The sequence below is a fragment of the Heliconius melpomene genome, chromosome 12 (genome assembly GCF_056956725.1).
Source record: "Heliconius melpomene rosina isolate 202511_hmr_F chromosome 12, ASM5695672v1, whole genome shotgun sequence".
Lineage (NCBI taxonomy): Eukaryota > Metazoa > Arthropoda > Insecta > Lepidoptera > Nymphalidae > Heliconius > Heliconius melpomene.
The window spans coordinates 1,054,164-1,080,900 of NC_140400.1; the positions used below are offsets into that span (position 1 = coordinate 1,054,164).

A 26,737-nucleotide genomic window follows, 5' to 3' on the forward strand; every position below is an offset into this window, starting at 1 on the left:
ATAATTACTGCATTGCTAACAAACTACAGCTAAGTTTTGACAAGTGTAAAATTATTACCTTTACTAGAAAACAAGCGTCTAGTACCTATAATTATTCCATAGGTGGCCATAACCTTAGTAGAGTTCAAACCATCCGTGACCTTGGAGTCACATTAGATAATAAGCTGACACTGGATGCACATGTTGATAACATATGTAGTAAGGCCTACAAGATGTATGGGTTTGTTATGAGAGCTAGTAATGACTTCGTCCGTCCAAGCACATACCTACATCTCTATAAAACCTTGATCCGTTCACAATTGGAGCATGGTGTGTGTATTTGGGATCCGTTATATAACAAATACTCAGACTGCCTGGAGAGAGTGCAAAAGAAGTTCTTGCGTTGCATGCACTATAAATCCTGTCGTAATTATAAACCATACTATCAATTACTGCAGAAATATAATCTTTTAGAGTTAAAGTCTAGGAGAATACAAATGCAAGCTATGTTTTTATATGACATTTGCCATAACAGATACGATTGCTCTGATATTGTGAATAGTATAAGCTATGGAGTGCTTACTAGATCATATAGGCGGGCCTGTCGTTCCACCCATCATCTTTTTGCCACGCGAACGACTCGTACTAATGCAGGCCTACGTGCACCCATTCAGCACACATTAAATTCCTACAACAGCAACTTTAGCCATATCGACATCTTTGCAAATACTGTAAGCGTTTACAAAAGACTGCTATTTGAGGAACTGTATGATGACACTTAATAAACTACAGAATTATAATGTACAATCGACTCTCAACTTTTAAAACTTATTTATTATATCTAGGGTAAACGATGTTGATTTCACAATTATTATATGTATAAATTATATTATATATAAATTATGTTATTGTGATATTGTTAGTTTACCTCAATAAATCAAAAAAAAAAAAAATACTTTATTTGTATTATTATTTTTCATTTCGTGTCAAATTTTCTAAGTGTAAAAGGATCTATGGTAAGTAACCCTATAGGATCTATGGTAAGAAACCCTATAGGGGTTCGATTACGCGGCGAATTTCATAAAAATGAGGCAATTGTCGAATCTTTTTATTACTAGAAGCTTGAGTTTTTCGGTGTTCCAAAACACTGTGGACCTATGGACTGTGAATATTTAATATTAATTACAAATTGTTACTTCCACGCGATCTGGACATAAATGGTCTTGTCAGACGGACAATGCAGTGCTTATAGGATATAAGGATTTCTAGTAGAGTTCCGTTCCCTTCGCCAGTTTCTACCGATCGAGTTGTAGCCCCTAGCTCCCGAGTGAGAATCTAACCCATAACAGATACTTTTAAAGTCGTACGCTTGTGCCCCTGTGCCACAGAAAAGCATATTAATTTTAAAAGGTTAAAAATTGATTGATTTCTCGAAATATGGCGTTTCGAGCGTGCCAGTTGAGCACAATTCATTTCGCCAATGTCACGTTGTATGGAAAACACACGAAGGAAATTAACCGGTAATAAAAAAGATAAATATACATAATTATAGAATACATGTAAAAAAAGAGATCCTGTGTTAGTACAGCCTTCACCTAAAACAAAACAAACACAAATTTACAATATATACACAACACATTAGATTAGTAATAAATAATATTTTACATGGGGGTTAATTTAAAGTTTTATTTTGTTAAGTTTAATATATTTACATAAAAATTTACATAAAGGACTAAACACAAACATTAACAAACACTGAACATTTAAAGGACGAGGGACTTTATGAGGGAGGACATCATATAAGGGACGAGTTAACTTAGGACAAGAGAAAAGGATGTGGGAAGGGGAGCCGTCGTCCAGGCCACATTCACACAGAGAGTGGTCCCTGACCCTGATCTTAGCTAGATGTACAGGAGTAGAAGCATGCCCAAGACGTAAGCGACAGATTGTTGTAATAATCCTCCGTTCAATAAACCTTTGAGAATAAAACCAAGGTCGCCTAGGAATATCAGGTTGAATAAGGGCGTAATACTTACCTTTATGGGATTTTGACTCACTCCAGGAATTATTCCAGGACTTATGCAGATGAATATCCGCAAGGGACATCAGATCTTGGGCGGAATTGGAGAAATGGTCTAATGTGCCACACTGAATAGCTGATTTAGCGCAGGAGTCTGCAGATTCATTCCCACTGATTCCAGAATGTCCTGGAATCCACACCAAAGTAACATCCAAACCCTTTAGATGACAAGAGTACAATTCTTTACGAATCCTTAAAACAATTGAAGATCTCAATCTACTATAAAATGGGCTTCCCTTTAAGGCCATTAAGCAGCTTAGTGAGTCAGTAAAAATAACTGTCTGTTTAAAATTGTGGGAATGTGTAAACAGGACTGCTTCTAATAAAGCAACAGCCTCGCCTGTGAACACAGATGATTCGGGAGGGCATTTAAATTGTAATATAATTTTGAATTTTGGTATCCAGCAAGCTGCACCAACACAGCTTTCTTTTGAAAGCTTTGATGCATCTGTAAAGATGAGGATGTGATTTGAAAAATTTTCATTTACTATGGATTGAAATTTTGTGTTGGTGCCAGGATCTCCCTTGGTTAGGCCAAGATTTGTGACGATACAAGGAGAATGAACTAGGGCGTTATACGGTGTAAGGAATAGTGGATTAGAAGGAAAACAAGTCAAAGGATTAGGAAGAGAGGTAAGTCTAAGGAAGCTATCAAGCAGGTATGGTAAAGGTTTGCCTTGAGGAATGAGATCAGCTAGCTTAGATAGCTTAGACCGTAGAGGATGGGAAGACAGCTGCAACATTTTACTCACAAATCGATCGGAAAGGAATTGTCGGCGGATAGGAAGTGGAGGATCTACACACTCCACCTGCAATGCATTGGTAGGAGTAGACTTCATCGCACCTAGGATAATCCGAAGACATTTATATTGTATTCGGTTTAATTTTTCAGTAGGTAATTTATTAAAGGGGTCTAACACAAATAATCCATAGTCAATATGACTGCGAATTATAGCATTGTACAGCAGTTTTTGAGTATAAGGGTGTGCGCCCCACCACACACCAGACACAGCTCTCAAAGCATTAATGCCTTTTTCACATTTCCTGCTGAGATATTCAGCATGAGCAACTCCGTTCAATCGCTTATCAAGTATTATGCCTAAAAATTTGACGTTTTCTGTTAGATGAATGGGAATATTATCACACAAAATTTGAAAATTTGGAATTACTCTCTTTTTTGTAAACACGACCGCTTGACATTTAGCTACCGACAATGCCAGGCCATGCTCAGAGAGCCACTGGTTAAGATAGTGCAAGGCAGTATTTAAGCGAAAAGTTATGTCCTCCATAGAATTTGAGCTGTAATAGAGGACGATGTCATCAGCATACTGAAGGATGTTACAGAAATTATTAACAGATAATTCAAGGTCATGTGTGTATACGTTATACAACAGCGGACTAAGAGCTGAACCTTGAGGAAGACCTTTCCAGACAAGTCTGGAAGGTATAGTAAGAAGCGGATGTCTTACAGATACCGATCTCCCGGTCAGCAGATTACATATGTAATGGGACATCCTCGGCGGAATACTCAGCTGACGCAATTTCTGCCTGAGCACCGGAAGAAGAACATTATCATATGCAGATGCGACATCTAAAAAGACACCAACCAAATACTCTCCTTTGGCAAAGGCTCGTCGAATATCTGTAGTAAGAATACTGAGACTATCAATAGTACTTAGCCCCTTTCTAAAGCCAAACTGAGAGGGCGCTAAGATATTCCTACTTTCCACTATCCATTCCAGTCGATTTTTCAAAAGCCGTTCAACAATCTTAGATATAGTAGATGCCAGGGCAATGGGTCTATAGGAATTAAAATCTGAAGGACATTTTCCAGGTTTGAGGATAGGGATAACAATTTGGGACTTCCATGAGTTGGGTATATTGCCTGATTGAAATATTTTATTTATCATGTTTAGAAAATGGTGTTTAGATTTATCATTTAATTTTGTAATAAAGGAGTAAGAAATACCATCCTCACCTGGACTGGTATCCTTTAAATCCGTTAAGACGTTTTTAAGTTCTTCAAAGGAAAAAGGAAGATCCATTTCCTCCGAAGATTCAACCGGCGTGGATATAAATAAATCTTGGGATGGGACAAAAGGAGGAGCCAATTTGTTTGCAAAATCGTTGAGCCAAACAGAAGGATTATTGGAATTGGGACTGCTGACATTGTTAAGAGATCGGCGAAATCTCTTAACATTTGTCCAAACAAGGGAAGGAGAGGAACGAGGACTAAGGGATTCACACAAACTTATCCAACCACGTTTTTTCCTTTTCCAAATGCAATTTCTAAACTTCGCATCCTTGCGTCTGTAGTCGATAAAATTTTCCATAGTCATACAGGCTGCGTATGACTCCTCGGCAGATGTTCGCCGAAGGACAGAATCAGAGCATTCCTGATCCCACCAGGGATTGAAATGCATCCAATTCTGAATGGAGCGGTATTTGGGGATATGTAGGTCAGCAGCAGACATAATAGCAGAGACAAACCCTTCATAGTAAACAAAGATACTCTCATAATTACCAGACTCAGAAAGATTGCACAACATGCAATCCACAGAGTCGGCGTACTCGTTCCAGTTGGCCTTTTTTAAATTAAATCTATGGGGAAGGGAAGGACTAGGAGTGGAAGGAAGTCTATTATTTAAGGACAGCAAAATCGGGAAATGATCACTACCATGGGTAGATGGAAGTACAGACCATGATAGTTGGGAAGCAAGAGAAGGAGAAGATAAGGAAAGATCAATAGCAGACCTAGGGTTCTGATTTGGATTAACCCTACGAGTCGGTGATCCATCATTGAGAATGCAGAGATCCACATCATCAATCATGTCCAACAACCAAGGCGAAAATCCATCACAGTAGTAACACCCCCACAAAGTGTGATGGGTGTTAAAATCACCCAGGACCACCACAGGGCTGGGAAGCGAAGAGATAATAGACTTAAGCTCTAGAAAGATGGAAGGGGAAGGATGAGGGATGTAAACAGAAAGGAAGGAAATACCAAGGGTCCTCACAGCAACAGCATTCAACTGTTGACTATGAGAAGGGAGAGGAATACGGGAATATGGAGAAGAGTGCTGGATGAGGATAGCACTACCTCCATACCCGTCATTTCTGTCCTCCCTCAAACAGGCGAAACCTGGCACCCTGAATCGGGAGTCAGGCACCAGCCACGTTTCTGAGAGGGCAATAATGACAGGATTATGCAGAGAAATAATATAAAGTAATTCATGCTTTTTAGCACGAATACTTTTACTATTCCACTGTAGGAAGGATAGTGGAGCCATTGTGAAGGATTTTAAAGATTTTGAGTAGGTTTTGGGCAACGTAGGACGGTAAAGGAAGTTCATCAGCAGTTGAGATTATGCTCACAAGAGTGTCAGTCAAAGCAATTAACAGATCCTTTGTAGATTCTGCTGAACTGTCAGAACCTTGACTAAGTGCACAACCATTAGGAAGGGATGAGGAACAATTGCTAATAATGGACTGGTGAGCTTGTCTATTGTATCCCTTTGCCATAGGAGCGTGGGGACGGGGAGCTTGGAAAACTGTTTTAGAATAAGATTTAGGGGAAGAAGCAGCAGGTCTGCTTTGTTGGGATTGGGAGTTTGTGAAAACAGGAGGTGAAAACATTTCCTTAGCAACATCAGCATAGGAACGTTGGACAGATGGAAACCGAGAGGATGCTTCCATATAGGAAATACACTCTTGCGACATAACCGACTTAATGTTCTGTTGTCTTACATACTCAGGGCACCCTTTTTCAGTTGCAAAATGTTTCGCTGTGCAATGGATGCAGGTTGAATTTTCCTGCCGGATGTCACATGCGTCACCAGTATGAGACTGGGAACACCTATAGCACCTTGGCTTTGACCTACACTGTGACTTAACATGACCAAAACGACAGCAATTAAGGCACTGGATTGTAGGATATTTATACAGTTCAATATTAAGGACAGATTTATAGGAGAATACTCTTTCAGGCAATTGTTGACCACGTATAGTAATTACAACAGTTTGAGTTGGGACCCATGTAACTACACCCTCACTTACATTCTTCCGGTTCATTCGTCTTGCTTTTATAACTTCTCCGCATGCAGTAGGGAATATCAGTGAGCCAACAAACTCTTCCAAAGACCATTCAACGGGAATTCCTTTTACAATACCCATTCTTGTAATATTAAATGTCGGGATTACACAAACATATTTACATAGACTAAGAACAGGATTAGCCAAAAATCTATTCGCTGCATCAGCAGACGTAAATTGGACACTGATTTTATTGCGACCAACATTTTTAACTCCATCATTAACTATATCACTAATTTTATTTGTATGGAGAAATTGACCAAATTTAATAGCTCTTATAGAGGTCCCTGCAGATGGGTCAGGAGATTCCCTTGACACATACACAATAAAGGGACCTTTATCCGTACTAATATAGGATTTTGGGGCTTCGGACATGGCAGGGTGGGTCCATACATTTTGGATGGAAGGAGTAGCGGTGGATGGGTCTATTATAGTTTTTTTAACTATATCCTGGTTTGAGGATGTTTCCTCACCTTGCCTTTTTCTATTTACAGCTTGAACTGTGGAATTTACATAACCCCCCCCAGGATCAGGGGGGTCAGGTGGAGGATCAGGATCCATCTTAAAATAAAATAACCTAACTATAAACTAAAACTAATCTAAACTATAAAACAGCACAACTACTTACTATTACCAATCACCTTATTAGTATGGATCTATTTACATTATTATATAATGTTTCCACTAAGTAAATAAGGAGTTTCACCACTAAAAAGAGATATTTTCACTAACACGTGTGTAAACCAAAACAAACGTCAGCGAAAAAAAAAGCAAAGGTTAAAAATGCAAAGACTTTTTTCAAAGATTACAATGTCAATCAGTTTTTCTTAATTGAAAGCCACATCGTTTTCCACAGAACGGATACTGACAAAATGATGATTGAATTTATCATTAATATCGATTCAACAAACAATAAAGAAAAGTAATTTTTATTTAATAATAATATTTTTTTTTTTTTTTTTTTTTTTTTTTTTTTTTTTTTTTTTTTTTTTTTTTTTTAAATAAATAATTTTTAAGATTTCCAAACATCCTAGTATCAAATATGATTGAACTTTAATAGTAGACATATATTTACATTTTACTTTGTTACGTCAAACTTTTATAATTCAAGATAATTTATAGTACAATTACTTGGCTCTTTTTTCTATGAGAAGATATTTTTGTGTTTGCTCAACATCGGTAATATCAACAGTTGGAATTTTCGATTTTTATTATATCATTTTAAAAGACATTGCATAAGCCTCACATGTGATGAGATTTAAAAAATGTTGTGCGTGGCGTTAAAATAAACAACGTCTATACCAACATAAAATTAGTGTTACAAATCGCTGTCTGTACATGGAACATTATCCTGATCTATGAGAAAATTAATTATTATATTATTTACTAATGTAAAAGAACCTTCATCAAAGATTTCTATAATGTTAGTCTTTGCGTCTTTGTCAGTGCGTTTGCTCACGCTAATGTCAGAAATGGCTTTACCGATTAAAATTCAGTTTTCAGTGTTATATTTTCGCAAACTTCCCTTAACATTTAATATTTATTTTATTTGAATTGGCTCATAAATAAAAAATAATGTCAATATTGATAATCGCATGTGACGATATTGGTACAAAATATTTGCCATCAATGTATGGATATTGTATTAAAGATAATAACGTTATTAGATCACCAAAATAATTCAGATGACAAAATAAATATTTGCGTCGTACAAACCGGCGAAGTCGCGAGCGGGTCGCTTGTAATGAATATTTGTATGTTTAGAGTAACGCGGTCACGCCGTGATTACATGTACGTCTAGCATGTGGCATGGTACGTCTAGCTAATATTTATTATTTCACTAGCGACTCGCCTGCGGCTTCGTCCGCTTGTACTACATAAACATTTATTTACTAATCTGAGTTACTGTCGTATTGAATTATAAATCTATACATATTACAAATTAAAAGTAAACACTAAAATTCCAAACAGCGATCACTTATTTTATGATATATATAGATTATGCAGTAGCTGTTAATATTTAATTTAACCGTTTTCACGCTTGATTAAAACTAAAAACACTCACATACATATTTAACGAAATACTAGAAAGTAAATAAATACCATCGCGATGGACATCATCCACTATAACGCTTGAATATAAAAAGGGATATAAGGATAATCTATACTAATATAATAAAGCGGAAGAGTTTGTTTGTTTGTTTGTTTGAACGCTAAGATCTCTGGATCTACTGGTCCGATTTTCATTGTTTTTGTTTTGTATGAAAGCTGCATTCTTCAGAAGTGCTATAGGCTATATAACATTACATTACACATATATACTAATAAATTAAAATATTTTCTAATTTGACATGCAATTTATTCTGCCATGTTAATAACAACCGTCGTCGCTACGCGACCGCGTTCGTTACCGCGTCATTTTGATATTCATCCTTATGAAAATAAATATAATAATCACTTTTAGCATTTCATCTAGATTGATATTATATTTCTATCGATATTATATTCTTATATTTCAAGCAGGCGTAGCCGCGTCCGGGTCCGCTAGTATACTATAAAGCCGTTAGTCTAATGTCAAACCCGTACAAAGTATTCTTCAAGATATTAGAGCGGTTGACTAAAGTACTAGACAGTAACCAACCTAAGGAGCAAGCAGAATTTCGATTCGTTTACCCCACTATACTGATAAACAACAAATAGAATAATGCAACGAATTTAGGAAACCGTATTATATTATCCTTTTTAGACTATAATAATATATAGAATTTGACTCTGAACCATAACTACGAGTATATATGGACATTATAACTGTTAGAGAAAAACAAGAGAATCGGACTGTCAATGAAAATAAGTAAGAAAAACTGTTAACCAACCTCGCACTAGTTAAAATCAAGTTAGGGGAAGACGTGAATGTGGAAGAGTATAATATATATGTGGATCAAGTGATAGCGGTTAAAGATTTATCGACTAAAGAAGTGTATAGATAAACATCAGTTGGCAAGGGTACTAAAAAGTCCCTTAAAGAAGTAATGAAGAAAACATTTTTTTTGTTTAGACAAACAAACTTTTCCGCTTTGTAATATTATTGTAAATAACGTAAATGTATGTATAATGCCGTCACGGCCCTGGTGCACAAACGTGCGACTGTAAGCTTTACTATTGTGGGTTCAATTCCCACTCGGGGGATTCCTATTCTGGGGGTATTTAATATCCTAATTTTGTACCTCTAGTCATATATTACATTTTTATTTATTTTTATTTTCAATTTGATTGAATCAATATTTTAGTTTGAATTACCATTTTTTTTCAGTTGTTCTAATGAAAAAAAGCATCTGTATATTTAATCTCAGTGTAAGACACTCTGTTTCTTACTATCCGCTGATTTTTTTTGCATCATACCAGAGTGAGGATATGAAAATAATTTATTCTCTCGAGAGGGAATCGAACCCACAACAGTCCGCTTACTTATAAATATTATGCTGCTTCACCTTGAAGGCCAGTCTAATAATGTCTCATATTGCCTCTAAACTATATTAACACAACATTCTCCTCTGCCTACAAAAAAAACCCAAATTAGTTATCAGTAGTCTGATCACGACAGGAAAGGCTGTTGTTTGATTTAGCATTACCTTTTAGTAAGTTATTTAAAGATATTTATTTTTATTTCATTTTGTTTATAATGCGCGACACGCTGTAGATTCAATTGCTACTTGAGCGAGGCGTTGAGTTCCCTTACTCAACTCGCAATGTTACTAGATTCCAGCGGAAAATAAGGAACGAAATTGTCTTAATAAACGCAGTGTCTTAACACTAGGTTCCCAGTTGGTCCCCGCTTCCCTGCTGCGTAAATCTAAAAAAAAAACTTTATACTTGCATTTTATTTTTTTTTATAAAGTGTTATCTACACTTAGTAAAGAAAAATCCACACCTCTTAGACGGCACATTTATACGTTTCCAAAAAACTTCGTAAATCCACGACTGGCCTCGAATTAAAATTACTAAACATTTTTTAATATATGGATTATTATATATTGTTCAAATACATTAAAAGCTTTATTATAATATAGAAGACAAATTGATTTCAGTATTTATTTTTTAAAAATTTAGAAGGGCACGTATCGTTTGCTAAAAGGACAGTCACCACGATTTTTGAAGAGTAGATACTTCTACACTACTACACTTCTATAAAAACAGAGCCTCGTTAAAGAGAAGTGTTTTTATGTCGTGACTATTTTAATATTTAGCTATAGATATTGAATTCGTTATTTAATTCATGTCTTTACTGGGCGGCCGGCGCTACAAGCACGTTTAGCGCAAGCCTTGAAAAGGATCCTTCAATTCGTTCACGTTTATTTTAAACTAGCGGACGCGCGCAGCTTCGCTTGCGTATTTAAGGGTGAATTCTAATAACCCATGAAACATTTTTAAGAGTCAATGAAATATTTTTAAGAGTCTAAAGTTAAAATTTTATAAAAATCGGTGGCGATTTTAAGATTTTTCCATACAAACTTTCAACCCCTTATTTGCACCCTTAGGGGGTGAATTCTAGAAAACCATGAAACATGTGTTTAATTATATACGTTTAAGAGTCTGAATTTCAAATTTTATAAAAATTGGTGACGATTTTAAAAAAACCTATACAAACTTTCAACCCCTTATTTGCACCCTTAGGGGGAGAATTCTCGAAAACTATGAAACACGTGTTCAATTAAATACTTTTAAAAATCCAAATTTCAAATTTTATAAAAATTGGTGCCGATTTAATTTTTTTTCCATACAAACTTTGAACCCCTATTTCACCCCTTAAGGGTTAAAATTTTTCAAAATCCCTTCTTAGTGGATGTCCAAATTATGAAAGTAAACTTTTGTCTAAATTTCACGTTTCTACCATAAGCGGTTAAGGCTGTGCGCGCGTCTTACCTCAGTCAGTGAGGACAAGTCCTTTTATATATATTTAAAATAAATATAGTGTAAACAAATTAATGCAGATCTAACTCTACAAAGCTACGTATAAATTTTTCTCCACAGAACTATCAACGTGATTAAAATAAAATGTAAGCCTTTGCTACGTATAAAATTAAAAAGCAATAAATAATTATATCTTCAACTTTCAAGTATTTTAAGCGTCCGCTGACAATATATTGACTTATAAAAATGAAAAAAAAAAACATGAATCACAGATTGACAGGGTCAGGTAGTAATTAAAGATAAGTTTATGTCATTTATATTTTTATTATAAAATACTATACTTATATTCATATTTAAATGTTTTTGCTTTCGCTTATTATAAAAAGAAATACTCCTTTTTTATACAGTCGATCTGGATAGCTTTGACAGATACGAGCGATATTAAGCAAATAAAAAATTGTAAAAACTTGAGTATTAATTGTCTATTCTTCCCCCCATAATCTCCCCTAAAATCGTTATCAATTATGTAGAACTCAGTCTCTTTTATACAAATTTTACTGGTATCTCCTATAGGTACTACTTCATCATATTTGCCCCTAACAATGTTAGCTGAACGATTCAAAGTCACCCAGTTTGACTGTACACAAATGTATATTCTTATGTTAATTACGCAGTTTAAATTTGACAAGATCCGAAGTTTTTAGCTCTCGTTAGTTTCATTATTTTTTACTTGTTCTTTTGATAATATCCGGTAAATTTCATCTTCGCTTTTACCTTTAGTTTCTGGTAATAAAATAATAGTATAAATAGCACCAGCTAAATTAATAAATCCATAGAAAAAGAAAGGGCCGCTTGGTCCAAATGCACTAACTGTAGGCGCATATATTGTTACTAGTACAAAAGAGAAGAACCAAGCGAACGTGACGATGATCCCCATAACCTTTGCTCGAATCTAGAAAAAAATACAGCAATTTAATGAAGGTGGTGGGTTCGATCCCCATTTGAAGTCGAGCGTTGAGTTTCGCCACTCAATATGCTATGGCTCCAGAATTCGGAATAAAAGTGAGGAACGGAAATGTCTTAATGGGAATGAAATGTCCTAACACCAGGTTCTCAGATTACTTCCGCCTCCCTGCTAAGTGCAGACGATAAGGTGCCATTTTTCATTTGTTCGCTCTGGGGCCCGGCGTTGAGCTTTGACACTCAACACGCAATGCCTCGAAATTTCGGCGGAAAGTGGGAAACGGTTAGTGTTTTAACACTAGGTTCCTTCTGCCTGCCCTGGTGTGTTCGGGATAAAGCATATATTGCATAAATAATCCTTGACATTTTTCGTTTCGAACCCTCTGGCAGTTTCGCTTTTTAATTAACAGTCGTTAAATACCACGAAACACAATTACTGGGAATCGAGCCCACAAACAGAGAGTTGACAATTAGTCACTGTTCCTTTGCGCCACCATGGCCTACAGTTTTATAAAAAAATATTGAAGTGACTTATGAAGTAATACAAATGCTAAATGTACCTGAAAACTCAGCATTTCAGTCATCATAATGTAAGGTAAGGGCGACACTCCAGCCCCATACATGGTGACTGCTAGGACCATAGCAGTGACAGGCAACCACGCTGGTACATCAGTACCGCTCTTTTGTACTAACATTAGTACCGCTATAAGAGTCATCGAAATCGCTGTGATTAGAAAAGCTGAGAACAAAAGAATCTGAAACAAATGTATTATGTTTCGTTACCATAAATGTAATTAAATATTTTATAATCTGGAATATTAATTCATAATATATCAATTACTAGGTATATCATATTAGGATACGCATATATGTTCATATAGTAAGAAACCGAGTAGTTTTCCGGTAGTCTCTGAAGAGTTCCACTGTTTTTCCTGGTCCTATAATCAGACCCTAAAGCTTCTAGAACTAATTAGGAGTCGCAAAATTTTCTCTATCTACCCTTCATGAGGCAAGAGATGTGTGAAGATAAAAATATTAAAGAAATTGTAACGTTACCTTACGTCCACATCTTTCAACAATACTGGCCAATGACACAGAACCAATTATCATGATAATAGGAAATACTAATGTTTGTGTGTCTGGATTAATATCGAATTTAACTCCGGTAGATATGAGGATGGCTGATGCATATGTCAGAATAGCATATGCTCCATTTAAAGCGTGGAAGAAGAAAACCCCCATGATTAAAAAGAAGGCCCGTCTCCATGATTTGTCTCGCACTGAAACAATATAAATATTTTTTTATGTTCACGGTATATCTCGCTGATAGATAGAAGGAGGATAGAAGGAACTTGTGTTTTCCCGCTTTCCGATATATTTCCCAATTTTCGAGACATTGCGTCTTAAGGCTTGCGGCTGCACTAACGCTACGCTTTGTTAATTTAATCAATTCAATAAAATTCGTCTATCAATATATTTAATTCGCAAAAAAAATTGTAAAAAAACAAAAACAAAGGCAGGCAAGGCAGAACTTAATTTACTGTACAATAATTATTTAACATGTTTACTGTTAATAATTATTAATTGTGTTGTTATTATTATTAAAACTTGTCTTAATTATATTTTTTTAATAATAATAATTGGTAGTAGAATATTGCTGTTTTCATTTACTTCCTAAAATACTTACAAATATTGGCAATAGTTAAATTAGATAAAGATTTGAAATGATCTTCTTCCGCTTTCATGCTTTCGACTATATTTTGAACAATTTTGTCATCTTTTTCTAGACCTCTAAGAAAAGCTACAGTCTTCGCTGCTTCCTGAAATGTTATGTAAAAGTTTTGATATATACAAAATTAATACAGCAAAACAAGTAAAGATTAGCACAGTATATGGTACGGTACGGTAAATAGATACAATCTGTGGCCGTCGTGGCGTAGGGGCACAGGCGTGGAAGAAGAGAGTGTTTTCAATTTTTTATTTCATATATAAAAATATATCACAGTAAAGTTAAAATTAGACTTACATTCATTTTCCCTCTTTTCACTAAATATGCAGGAGATTCAGGTGCTTTCAGCAAAAGTAGAGCGATAAGAATTGGTACTCCCAGAACAATCATAATAACCGTATAATAATCTAAATAGGCTCCTAATAGGTAAATTACTAAAATGCCAGTAGTCTGTAGAAGTTGAGGGAATGTACCAAGAATTCCTCTAATATCATCTTGGCTTATCTCTTTCACGTACATGGGCACAACGTTGAAACATCCTCCAGCTGCCAATCCTGAGAAGAGTCTTGCAATGATCAAAGACGTGGTGGAGGAGTAGGAAAGCTTAATTATCCAAGAAATCTGTAAATGATTTAATTAAAAGTTATAATAATAATTAATCGATATTATTTTTTAGCTTCACGCTGTATCCCGCATAAAGCAAGAGAGATAGAGCGTTAAGACACTTATATAGTTCCGCGTACATGAGTAATTTCAGTGTTGAGTGTCGAAATGCGTGTAGGTAGATGAAACTAATTTATTTCCCCGAGTGTTAATCGACCCCAAAAATGGCGCCGTTACAGTCAGATGCGTTACGACTACCATTTCACTTATGATGATGTTATGATTTAATTAAAACGGTGTTCTAAGTTACATTTTTATGGTTCAATTACATACTTTAATTATATTTTCAAAATATAATCCGTTGGTAAAATTTTGTATATTATGCTTTGTCCACTGAATGATAAGAGAAAGCATTAACAAAATTACACGAAACTTGTAAAAATAAAAAATTATACTTACAGCTTCAGGAATAGCGACGAAAATGAGAGCAATTTTTCTTCCGAAGCTATCTGCGATGTAGGAATATATGGATACTCCAAATATTGCAGACATGCTCATCGAACTAGCGATCCAAGCTAGGGAGAGATCAGACACTGGGTGACCGGTCGGAGAGTTTTCTGACTGCAGGATCTTAGTTGTGGGTGATATCCAGCCACATTCGAACCCATAAGCGAATAGAATAATGTTTGCTGCAAGAATTTTAGTAGTTTAGTAATATTTTATTGTCCATATTATTTATTCGTTATATATATTTGTTGCTTATGCAATTTTTTGTTGTGATGTTAACTGAGTGCTAAATGAAAAACTGCGTGTTATAATTACACTAATTTGTATGGACTCGTAAAACTAGTTTCACAGTAAACGCTCTACAATATGTTTTTTTTTATTCTAAAGCTACTTTCAAAAGCATTTTTTTACAAAATTAAAAAATATATACATTAAATCTTACCTAATAACGCGAAAGTCCATTGTATATATGTGTGTCCCCGTTTAAACTTATTTTCGTTCACCATGTTTTTTTTCAATTTCTTGCCAAAAAATAAACAAATTATAAAAAATAATTATAAATACATATATTAAATACCGTTTCTTATTAGGAAACGGTAAATTTATAAGCAGCACATTTTCATATGTTGAAAATTCCAGAAGATCACCTATTTATTATAATTGTAATATTTTATACAGTATGTTCTAAAACATTATTAAAAATTTAATTAAAAAAAATATTATAACAACAATGAAAGAAAAATTAAAAACTTTAAAACACTCTATTTTTCACATTTTAAAGGTAACCCTTATTTAGGTAAATGAAATTATTCCAAATATAAATATTACTTACCTTATTGACTGAATCCATTATTATTGAGTGTATGGTATTTATAAAATTTGTTATAAAAACTTGCCCAAATTACAATTCTAAATTAAGTACAATAAAAGCACAAATAGAGAGACTTGAAAAATTACTGAAAATCGTTAAAACATTACAAAAAATAACAAAAAGGGACTTTATTTTTCCTTTTTAGCTTCACGCTGTGTCCCGCACATAGCAGGGTAGGCAAAATAAAACTGGGAATCTAGTGAGAATTCCATATTTTTCCTCACTTTTCCTTATTTTAGAGTCAAATTGTTTCTGGCATAACGATGGACGAAACGAATAACGACAAATGATGAATGACGATGACAAAAGTGACAAAAATCATATGCGATTCAACAAATTCTACAGAAAAGTAAATACAAATATAAATTAAAGCATTATTTTAATGTAAATTATAATAATTTTTATGATTTCCAAACATCCCAGTATCAAATATGTTTAAACATTAATTATAGATATGTATTTACATTTTGATTTGTTACGTCAACGTTTTATAATCTAAGATAATTTATAGTACAATTATTTGCCTCTTCTTTCTATATAAGTATCTTGTTTGTTTAATATCGCTAATATAAACAGTTAGAATTTTTAATTTATTTTGTAACATTCTAACAGATGTTGCATAAGCCTCACGTGTGATGTGATAAAATGATAAAATTGTGCATATGATTAAAACAAACAGTAGTATAATAAATAAGGTACATATGAATGATTTGGTGCCAGTCGTGGCGTTGGGGCACGGGCGTGCGACTGTAAATGGGTCTGTAAATGCGTGGGTTCGATTCCCATTCGGAGAAATGGTATATTTAATATTTTCATTCGCTCGATTTATTATTGCCAATTGAGTTTCTTGAGCCAATATTTAAATATTCTTATTGCCTCATAACTGTGTTGCGCGTTTAGCGGTAAAGCCTGAAGTTTGAATGATATTCAATTCATGGACATTATTGGTGTGATATTTTTATCACATTCTTTCTTGTGTTTGATTTACTTTTTTTTGATTAGAAGATAGTGATTCCAGTGTAAGTCACTGTGTTCCTTACTTTCCGCTGACTTTTTAAGACATTACCTACCAAGTGGTCAAATTGAATGGTGTGCTTTTCTTGCTACCAGAGCGTGATACTTATAGATGCTGTACCCTGTGCCATGAGAGCCTGTCTCATGTCTCGTATTGGGTGGAATACAGAAATCTCTACGTTAGGTTCTCTCTGACTACAAAAAAAAAGCAGCGTCACATAGTCCTTTACTGATACCTCAATACATTATGTACAGTCAGCGATAACTTAATTCAAATACTTAACCAGCTACCAACTTCAAATGCACCATATAGTCTATTCTATAATGTCTCATGTCTGTCTAACATACTTATCAGTTGTTTGATAACGACTAGGAAAGATTTTGTTTAGTTATCTTTTTGCTAGATATTCAAAAAAAATATTTGTTTAGTTATGTTAATAGTGACTGTAATTACGTGCACTATTTTTTATTGAAGGAACTTGTAATATGAGCGGCATGGGAGTAGTCAAAATATTTTCTGGGGACAGTATTTTAATTTTGAAATTGTGAATTCACTATTTCTAATCTTGTTTTCTATAAAGTATTTTCAACTAGAAAAAAAAATAACAAACAAATTATTCGACTCATAAATAAATCTTTTTAATACGCCTTAATGTTCTTAAACTTTATAACAAAAAATCACAAAATATTAATTCAAAATTAGAAGTATTTACTTTAATTTAAGTAGGTACTTAGATATTAATGTTAATAATATGTCAATAAAAAAAAATTACAATATTTTAAATCTTTTTAATATTCTTGTCTGTTTTTTTTTTTTAAAAAGATTCAGTCCTAATTACATAAATAATTTATACTACAAATTGTGAAATAAAACATAGTATTAGGTAAATTCTATTTTAGCAACATTGACTTAAATTTTTTGTATTTGAAATAGTCAGCTAAATTAAATTGTTTCATTATTTTTAATTTCTCCTTTTGACAATATCTGGTAAATTTCATCCTCGCTTTTACCTTTTGTTTCTGGTAATAATAAAATAGTGTAAATAGCTCCAGAGAAATTAATAAATCCATAAAATATAAAAGGAGAGCTTGGTCCGAATGCACTAACCATGGGTGCGTATATTGTGATTAGTATAAAAGAGAAGCACCAAGAGAATGTGAGGATAATCCCCATAGCCTTTGCTCGAATCTGAAAAGAGGACGTTAAATAATGTAGAGAGAACCTAATGTATTAAAATCTCTTTCATCCCCCACCACTTAACCACTGCAACTTTGAGAGGGGGGAAATGGAATATCTTAATTCATTTTAGAGTGTAGGAATCAAACGTGTAATAATTTACAACAATTACAGTCAAACCCAGTATAATTATATTTTATTTATTCCTGTTTCTTTTACTTGTTATTTAGAGTGTTGACAGTGAGTATGTAGGAATATGTCCCAGCTTCCTATCCTTATATCTTTATGATATTTTTATTATAAGTACTTCTTCGAGAGGTAGCCATAATTGGAATCTATAGTTATCTGGAAACTTATTGTGTTGCTATTTTCAATTGTTGATTTACCTGAAAACTCAGCATTTCAGTCATCATAATATAAGGCAGCGGTGACACGCCACCCCCATACATGGCGACGACTAGAACCATAGCAGCAATAGGCAACCACGCTGGTATGTCAGTACCATTCGTTTGAATTAATGTTAATACTGCTATCAGGATCATTGAAATTGCTGTTATAAGAAGCGATGAGAACAAGAGAATCTGAAACAAATATATATTTGGAATCATAAGAATCGTTAAGTATTTTAATATATATACATGTACATTCATTAAGAAATTTACGAAGATTGTGGTAATTAGTGTATAATCTGGTTATGAGAATTCCAGAAATACAAAAATGTTATATATGTGTCTCTTCTGCTTGAGGTAGAACACGTGTAATGAAAAAAGTAGCCATCACTAAAGATTTTTAACTTAGTACAACTACTTCCTTTTACCAACATGTCTTGTATACATTCCGATAAAAGTCCTTTCAATTTGTGCTTTTATTTCTAGGGAAATTCCTGCATCAGAGTTTCGAGTTTGGCCAGTAGTCATACAAGAATAAAGTTACTGATATTGTTAATGATGGTGTAGAAAAAAAGAAATATTTTAATGAGCTAATAATAAAGAATCATCCAAATAAGAAAAAATATAATAATAATAAAGAACTTTCTAAGTTTACCTTACGTCCACATCTCTCAACAATACTGGCCAATGACATAGAACCAATTATCATTGCAATAGGAATGGTCAAAGTTAACGTTTCTGGATTAATTTCAAATTTGACTCCTGTTGATACGAGAATGGTTGAGGCATATGTAAGAATAGCGAAAGCTCCATTTAGGGCATGAAAGAAAAAAGTTCCCATCATTAGAAAAAAGGCACGTCGCCATGATTTATTTCTAACTGAAATAATGAAATTAAAATAAATAAATTATGTATGTTGTATACATATACATATCTAAAATGTACGATAAAATAAAATTCAGACAATTTATAATAAAAACTTTATAATTGGCAGTAACAAATTAAAATATATTTATTCTTATTGCAAATTTTAGAATTAATAATAATAATTATTGTTGTTAATACTATAACAGTTAATGCTTGTTGTGTTATTTTTACTAATAAGGTACAGTAGGTATTATTTTGGTGTTGTTTCTGCATATCCTAAAACACTTACAAATAGAGGCAATTGTCAAACTAGGTAAAGATTTAAAACAATCGTCTTCCGCTTTCATACTTTGAACTATTTTGTTAACAACCGGGTCATCTTTCTCTAAGCCTCTCAGATAGGCAATAGTGTTCGCTGCTTCCTGGAGTATGAAAATATACAAAAGATTAAACGGCTCCTCAGTGTAAAATTTAAATTGAATATTCAAATTTAATTATATTATTCAACTCAAAATTTAATATGAGATATGAAAAAAATCACTATTTAAGATCTAACCACTCATTTCCATTTCTTTATTGCTACATTATCAAATCATATATATAAATAATAATTATGGCTGCCAAATTATGGGTTAGGCAAGTCTTTTCGCTTATGTAAATCAGAGGTTCTCAGATAAACTTTTATAAATGAATTTACAGGTGGATATTTAATTATAATAAAAAACACAGATACTCACGTTTATTTTTCCTCTTTTCACCAGATATGCAGGAGATTCAGGTGCCTTTAGCAAAATCAGAGCAATAAGAACAGGCACGCCCAAAACACTCATAATAACAGTGTAATAATCTAAATAAGCTCCTAAGATATACATTACTAAAATTCCAGTAGTTTGTAAGAGCTGAGGGAATGTGCCAAGAATTCCTCTAATTTCATCTTGGCTTATCTCTTTTACATACATGGGTACAACGTTGAAAGAACCTCCAGCTGCCAATCCTGAGAAGAGTCTTGCAATGACCAAACTTGTGGTGGAGGTGTAGGAAAGTTTAATTATCCAAGAAATCTAAAACGATTATGAGAAAATTTAAGATATTTTTTAAAAAATATATTTTTGCTTATAATAGTTTGGTAAAAACAATATTTAAAAGACGAAGTAAATTTTTATACGTCTTTTTTATTGTAAAAATATTTTTTTAATTTCACGCTACATCCCATAAATAGCAGGGTAGGCAGAGGGAATTTGGGAACAACCTAGTGTTAAGACACTCCGAAAATGTAAATATTTAATATTTTATTTCCTCGAGTGGGAATCGAACCTACAAACTGTCGTGTTCACAGCCACATCCTTGCGCCCCTGCGTCACTAGTCTTATAATTATCATTAATAACTAACATTAATTATAACTTAAACAATAGGCCACAACACAGAATCATTAACATTATCAAATTTAAATAAACAAAAACATTCAAGAAAATATTTTAAAACTTGCAGCTTCAGGAATAGCCACGGCAATGAGGCCAAGTCTTCTTCCGAAGCTATCTGCAATGTAAGAATATATGTACACTGCAAATATAGCAGACATGCTCATCGAACTAGCGATCCAAGATAGTGAGAGATCAGACACTGGGTGTCCAGTTGGAGAGTCTGCTGACTGTAGAATCTTAGTAGTAGGTGATATCCAGCCGCATTCGAACCCATAGGCGAAAAGAGTTATGTTTGCTGCAAAAAAAACAAAATTGGCGTTACTGATGTTTTGATAAGAAATTAATGTTAACATAATAAAAACATAAACAATAAAAAGAGAGATTGGTCTTTTATGATCACTCTTTTTGAAAAATAGAATAACCTCACCCCCACTCCACACTCTCGACGTTTTGCTTATTACTAGTAATGGCATAGAATTAATAATTGTTACCTAGCAACGCGAAAGTCCATTGAATGTATGTGTGTCCATGTTTAACTTCTTCATTCACCATTTCTTTTTTCAATTTGCCAAATAATAACACAAATTATGGAAAAAAAAAATTATATTAATTAACGTGTCTTATATGAAAATTATACTTTTATTAACCGCACATTTTCGTATAAAGGAAATGCAGCAAGACAAAGATAAATAAGTATTTATTATAATTGTAATGTACTGTACAGGATGTTCTTCTATAGCAATACCGTAAATAAATATTAAGAAAGTAATAATAACAATCTTAATCATCATGAATTTCTCATCACATCACTCCGCTCTCCGTTCTATCCGTATTTCAAAGTCATTCCTTTTCTCAGTAAATTGGTGAAAACGAATATATATAAAATCTTTACATTTTCGTGGTTTTGACACATTTTAAATAACTTCTAGCTTCATGGACCGACGACCTGAGGAATATCGCTGACTTTGACTTTTCAAGTAAAAAAAAAGGCTAAAAGATACATATGCAGTGAGGTAGGTACCTTCTTACATTTTAACTAAGTCAGAAAATAAAACTATTTTTATACAGTGTAATTATATATTTTTTTTAATATAATTGTTATGAATTTCAAACATCCTAGTATCAGACGTATTTTAACTACAATAATAGGTATATCGTCTACATTGACTTTGTTAAGTTATATAATCTGGGGTAATTAATACTAGCTAGCTACCCGCCCCCGGCTTCGCCCTCGGGAAATACTAGATTTTGTATTAAATAAACAAATGAGGTTATAGGCCAGTCGTGGCGTAGGGGCTCCCTCTGGCAACTCTTCTGTGAGCGAGACATTAAAAAACATTTGCGTTGGTATCCTAAAATTATATATTTAAGGCGTACCGATACTGAGTTATAAACCATATATTTTTATAATAATTAACACATAGTATGTTTATGTTATACTTTTGAAAAACTAAAACATAAACATACTATACATATGTGTTAAATATTTCTATATCTTTCACATAGCATTATATATAAAATACGAAAAAGAACAATTATAATATACAATAATTTACTGTGCATTGTATATTTGCATAACGTATCCATTGTATTTAATTATATAGAGTAGATAAGGAGTGATACTAGGTATACAGTTGAAATGATGTCTTGTAACAAAATCAAACACCTCGAGGCTTTTACTGAACTTATGTTTCTTTCTAGAACATGATACCATTAAGCTATATTGTACTAGAGGACCTCTTTCTAGTCCTCTTTCAAGTCTAAAAGTGCATCACGAATTTTCCGACCATATGAAGAGTATTTTTAGTAGTGGCTTCTGGATCACCAACCGCGGCGCATCCCTTGTTGACCTAAGCCGCTTTATACTGCTTTTTGACAACCACCTGACAAATTTTGTACTGATAGCAGCGACACATGTTTAATTCTTAACATGTTATTTTGTGCTTGATTATTTAAAAGTAAAAGATAAAGCTGGCATGTCTGCTATTTCAAACGATCTATTTATATTTAAAGAAACATATGTATGTGGAGAATTATATAATTATCCTTATCAGTTATTTACGACAGGAAAGATAAACAATTTGGTATTGGATTACCTTTTTGTAAGTTATTAAAGATATTTATTTTATTTCAGTATTCTGATAGTGACTATTATTACGAGCACTTTGTTATGAAAAAGACTTGGCTATTTTCTGACCATATTTTAAGCTAGACTTACAGTTTACCTCAAAATATAGCCAGAAAATACAAAAATGAGTGACTAGTCACTCAGAGCACAACATCACGTTTGGCTGTACACAGTGCTGGTATCGACGCTGTTCGAAGGACTGCGGAATTAGAGGACCTGACTAACTCTGCAATAAAGATGTCACAGTGAAAATGAAGAAAAATGTGCACAGAAGTCAATGCGTGTAGGGTGGTAAATGGTAAAAAAAATTAAGAAAGGATGAGACTTCGATTGACATACGAAAACACAATGTCGAAGATACTAGAGGAAGGTTACGAAATACGAGGATCTCCTAAAGAAGAAGTTGAAGACTGGATTTGTGGAAGGATGTAAAAGTAAAAAATACTCTTTCGTATAAAAAATTATAAAATTTAATTGTCAATATCCTGAATAGTTGATTCTATCCAATCTCTTGTAACGGGTAAAGAAATTCTATTGAACACTGTCGGGCTTATATCTTCAGAACAGTCTTCCGAAACCCATCCCGACGTAATACCCCAAAGTTGTTGATTCAGGGTCACTGGTGCACCAACATCAGGCTGAAAAAATAATAAATCGTACAGCAGACTGCCATTTTTAAAATTTATTTGTGAGGCATCACATCAATTAAATATAATATAAGAAACTGTTAACCTAGTGTTAAGGTCTACGTTCGTATTAAAACACTTTTTCCCCCAAATTCTGGCGGCATTGTGTATTGAGTAGCAGAACTGATTTGTTTAAAATATTAAATATTTCATATTTTCAAGAGAGAATGGAACTTGTCTTGTTTACTCGTAAGCTTATGGTATATATATTTGTGTACGTACCAAACAAGGCGTATGTCGAAGTACAATAGGTTCCAAGCACACAACAGTTCTACCACAAGTGTAGTTATATTTTTCTAATGTCTCTACACAATTCTTTCTTGGAATAACTTTCTGGATAGAAACTCGTAAATTATTTTGTTTTACTCGTTCTTTTGCTATATTTGAAAGTAATTTATTGTTAACCTGCAATATAAATAATTTAAAATTATTTTATCTAACTTATATGTAAGACAATTGATAAGTAGGAGTTGAGTCCAAATTTAAACTACTTCCTCTAGGGAATATTTTAAGACCACCAGTAAGACCAGACTAAGACCAGTTTTAAATATGTCTCCCTTCCATTATATTAAAATAATAAACTTAAAAACTTACAATCAATCGAGACCAATAAGTAGTTTGAAATTTGGCATTTAGAATTTGTCCTTTAGCTGAAGAAATAGATATCGGCAATATATGATCGTCTGTAACTGTCACAGGACTGGCAATCCTTAGTAGCGCCAAGTCATTACTTGGCCTCATATTTATATACCAAGGATGCACAACGATTTCCTTTATAGGAACGACTACGCCACCTTTCTTATTGTTTACAGACCCAATTCTAGCTTTTAATAGTTTTGTAGATTCTAGAAGGCTGTTAGGGACAAAAAATATTGAAATAATAAATACGATATGTAATACGAAATTACTTTCCTCCTAATTTTCGGGATATTGTGCCTTAAATTACGGAATGTTAAAATAAGTCGTTCTTCTGAATTGGTAACGTATTACAACTTATTAAAATTAAGTGTTATTTTCACTGTGAAATAGAAAATTGAATGATTTGAAACTATCTTACTTATAAAATGGACCAGCGGACGTCAATATCCATTTCTTATCTATTAAAGCGCCGGATGCGTAATGCGATCCTTTTCTTTGAATTGAAACTGTATAGGAATAGCTATTATAGTTCTTAGATCTTGTTATAGCGTTTGTACACGGTTGGGTATTTTCGGTGTTGTCTTCTAGAAAACAAACAAAATCTAAAGCTAATATAACCGTTGTTTCTTTCCAGTGAAGAGTGGTTCCTTATTCTGTATATAGCAGTGTAGGTAAAGATAACCTATGGTCAAGACTCTCTATCTTTTGTCTTTCACTTAAGTTCGATCGAATCGAAAATTCTCTAACGAAACACAACATTTTCTCGGTCAGCATTTGCACCGTCTTAAAAGTTGGGTATTGGAACAGATTGTTTTAACAACAGATTCCCTTTGCCTATTCTGCTTCTTTTAGGATACAGCGTAAAGCAAAAAAATAATCAAAATTACCAGTTGTTTCGTTTTTCAATTCTTTAAGCGTTAACTGCAACAGTTTTTCTTTTAAATTTCTATTAAAATCTTCACTAGTTTCTGACTCTGTTGATTTTGTATCATCCTCGCCTGATACATTTTCTTCTTCATCTTCAGCATGTATTGATGTTACGCACAGAGCTATGATTAAAAAATAATACACATTAATATAATTAAACATTTTATTGTATGTTTTTATCACACATTCATTTTGATCTACATTCAGACTAAGAAAAGTGTTATAAAGCAGGCAAATATAAGGTATAATTAAGAAGCAGGTGTTAAATACGTCAAATATGAAATAAAAAAACGAATAATACTCATTTCTATAGATAAAAGAAACAAAAATCATAAATAAAAGAATCAATAATCATTGTAGAGAACAATGATTTTTTAAACTGTCATTCGTACAATGTGAAGTAGTTAAAAAAACATTGAATTTAGAATTTAGTAATTCTATAATAGGTGGCATGATTGCCACGTATGTATTGCCATTTATATGTAAACAACACTTCTAATTGATATTAGAAGTGTTGTTTACATATAAGGACAGAAAAATATTTAAAGCGCGTCTATCTCCATTTTACAGATCAACCGATTTTATGGAAAAGACAAAGAAAACGCAAGTCTTTTCCACAAAGCCGGTATATGGACGATACCGATATAAGAAACAGTAATGAAAAATATATTTATGAATTGAACTGAATTATATTTTTTTATATAATACAAAAAAGAAGTAAATTGAAATTTTTTTTTCGATACATTATCATTTATTTGTAAATTTACAACGAGATTTCGTTAATTATTTACTGTAACTTAAATTATACAGATTAATTACAAGAAACAATGAATGGATATTTTTTTTCTATCGCTTTTTCTCTATCGCTTTTGCCGCGCTCTCGCTTGCACGCTGGGCTCAGGAGAAATGTGACAATTAGACATGCTTTTTCGTGCGTGCAGACGGCGATCATCGATTTATTAGACATAATGACGTCAAAGGAAATTATAAAAGTTTAAGCGAAGCGGGATTCCAACCCTCGCTTTTTGATTGTTCATCAAAAATAAGTTGACGTAGCCAATCCAATTCAACACTGCCAATCCAACATGTCCAAATAATGTAATTAGGGCGTGTTTCAAGAGAAGAGAAAAATTCCATCATCATAATAGATTACTTCTGCCCATTCTGCTATACGCGGGATAAATCTCAATTAATATAATTCTAATGCAAAAAAAAGAGTTTATATTAGCATTTTTGTAAGTCGGTTACAATGATTCAACTAACACCTGTACTATTGTTTTCATAAACATTTTCTCATTGTAAGATTTAACAATGTGTTTGAAAACTTTCCAATAAAGCGATAACTAAAAATGTAATTCTAGATTTTAGTTAGATTTAAGGAAGCAAAAAATGTTGAGTAATGGGTTCTAGGACAATATTAATATTAACTTTTATTTTAGCACATTCCTTCGTATTACGTGTTAAGAGTGGTAAGTCAAAAGTTGCGTGACCGTCGTCGTGCCGCTTGACATGACAGCTATGGGTTCGATTTCCTTTCTGAGGTATGATTTGAATTATTTCTATTTCTTTGCTCTGGTAACTAGCCAAGGCGCAGCGTTGAGTTTCGCAACTGAACACTCAAAGCTTCGAAAATTGGGTGTAAAGTGGAGAACGGAGCGTGTTGGGCACTAGGTTCCATCTGCCTTCCTAGGCTGTTGTTCTAACTTTAAAAATAATAAAAAATATAAAAAGTTGAAACGATTTGATACTTATAAAT

At 33.3% G+C, this 26,737-nt stretch overlaps 3 protein-coding genes across 3 annotated transcripts; all 3 read right to left on the reverse strand.

Annotated features, from left to right (window-relative positions):
- Positions 1 to 11,490: 11,490 nt before the first annotated feature.
- Positions 11,491 to 15,439, reverse strand: LOC146533325 (facilitated trehalose transporter Tret1-like). Its single transcript, XM_085194688.1, has 7 exons — positions 15,304 to 15,439; positions 14,814 to 15,043; positions 14,049 to 14,372; positions 13,710 to 13,842; positions 13,079 to 13,302; positions 12,583 to 12,777; positions 11,491 to 12,011 (listed from the first exon to the last, which is right to left on the reverse strand). Exons 1-7 carry the CDS (start codon positions 15,365 to 15,367, stop codon positions 11,760 to 11,762), a joined length of 1,422 nt encoding a protein of 473 aa, XP_085050814.1. The 5' UTR covers positions 15,368 to 15,439; the 3' UTR covers positions 11,491 to 11,759.
- A 2,120-nt stretch (positions 15,440 to 17,559) lies between these two features.
- On the reverse strand, positions 17,560 to 21,254 carry LOC146533326 (facilitated trehalose transporter Tret1-like). The gene is made up of 7 exons (XM_085194642.1): positions 21,093 to 21,254; positions 20,667 to 20,896; positions 19,917 to 20,240; positions 19,469 to 19,601; positions 18,968 to 19,191; positions 18,310 to 18,504; positions 17,560 to 17,935 (listed from the first exon to the last, which is right to left on the reverse strand). The coding sequence occupies exons 1-7, from the start codon at positions 21,151 to 21,153 to the stop codon at positions 17,690 to 17,692; spliced, it is 1,413 nt and encodes a 470-aa protein (XP_085050768.1). The 5' UTR covers positions 21,154 to 21,254; the 3' UTR covers positions 17,560 to 17,689.
- A 1,945-nt stretch (positions 21,255 to 23,199) lies between these two features.
- LOC146533327 (mite allergen Der f 3-like) lies at positions 23,200 to 25,143 on the reverse strand. Its single transcript, XM_085195293.1, has 5 exons — positions 24,942 to 25,143; positions 24,473 to 24,638; positions 24,010 to 24,268; positions 23,638 to 23,820; positions 23,200 to 23,367 (listed from the first exon to the last, which is right to left on the reverse strand). The coding sequence occupies exons 1-5, from the start codon at positions 25,141 to 25,143 to the stop codon at positions 23,200 to 23,202; spliced, it is 978 nt and encodes a 325-aa protein (XP_085051419.1).
- Positions 25,144 to 26,737: the final 1,594 nt, after the last annotated feature.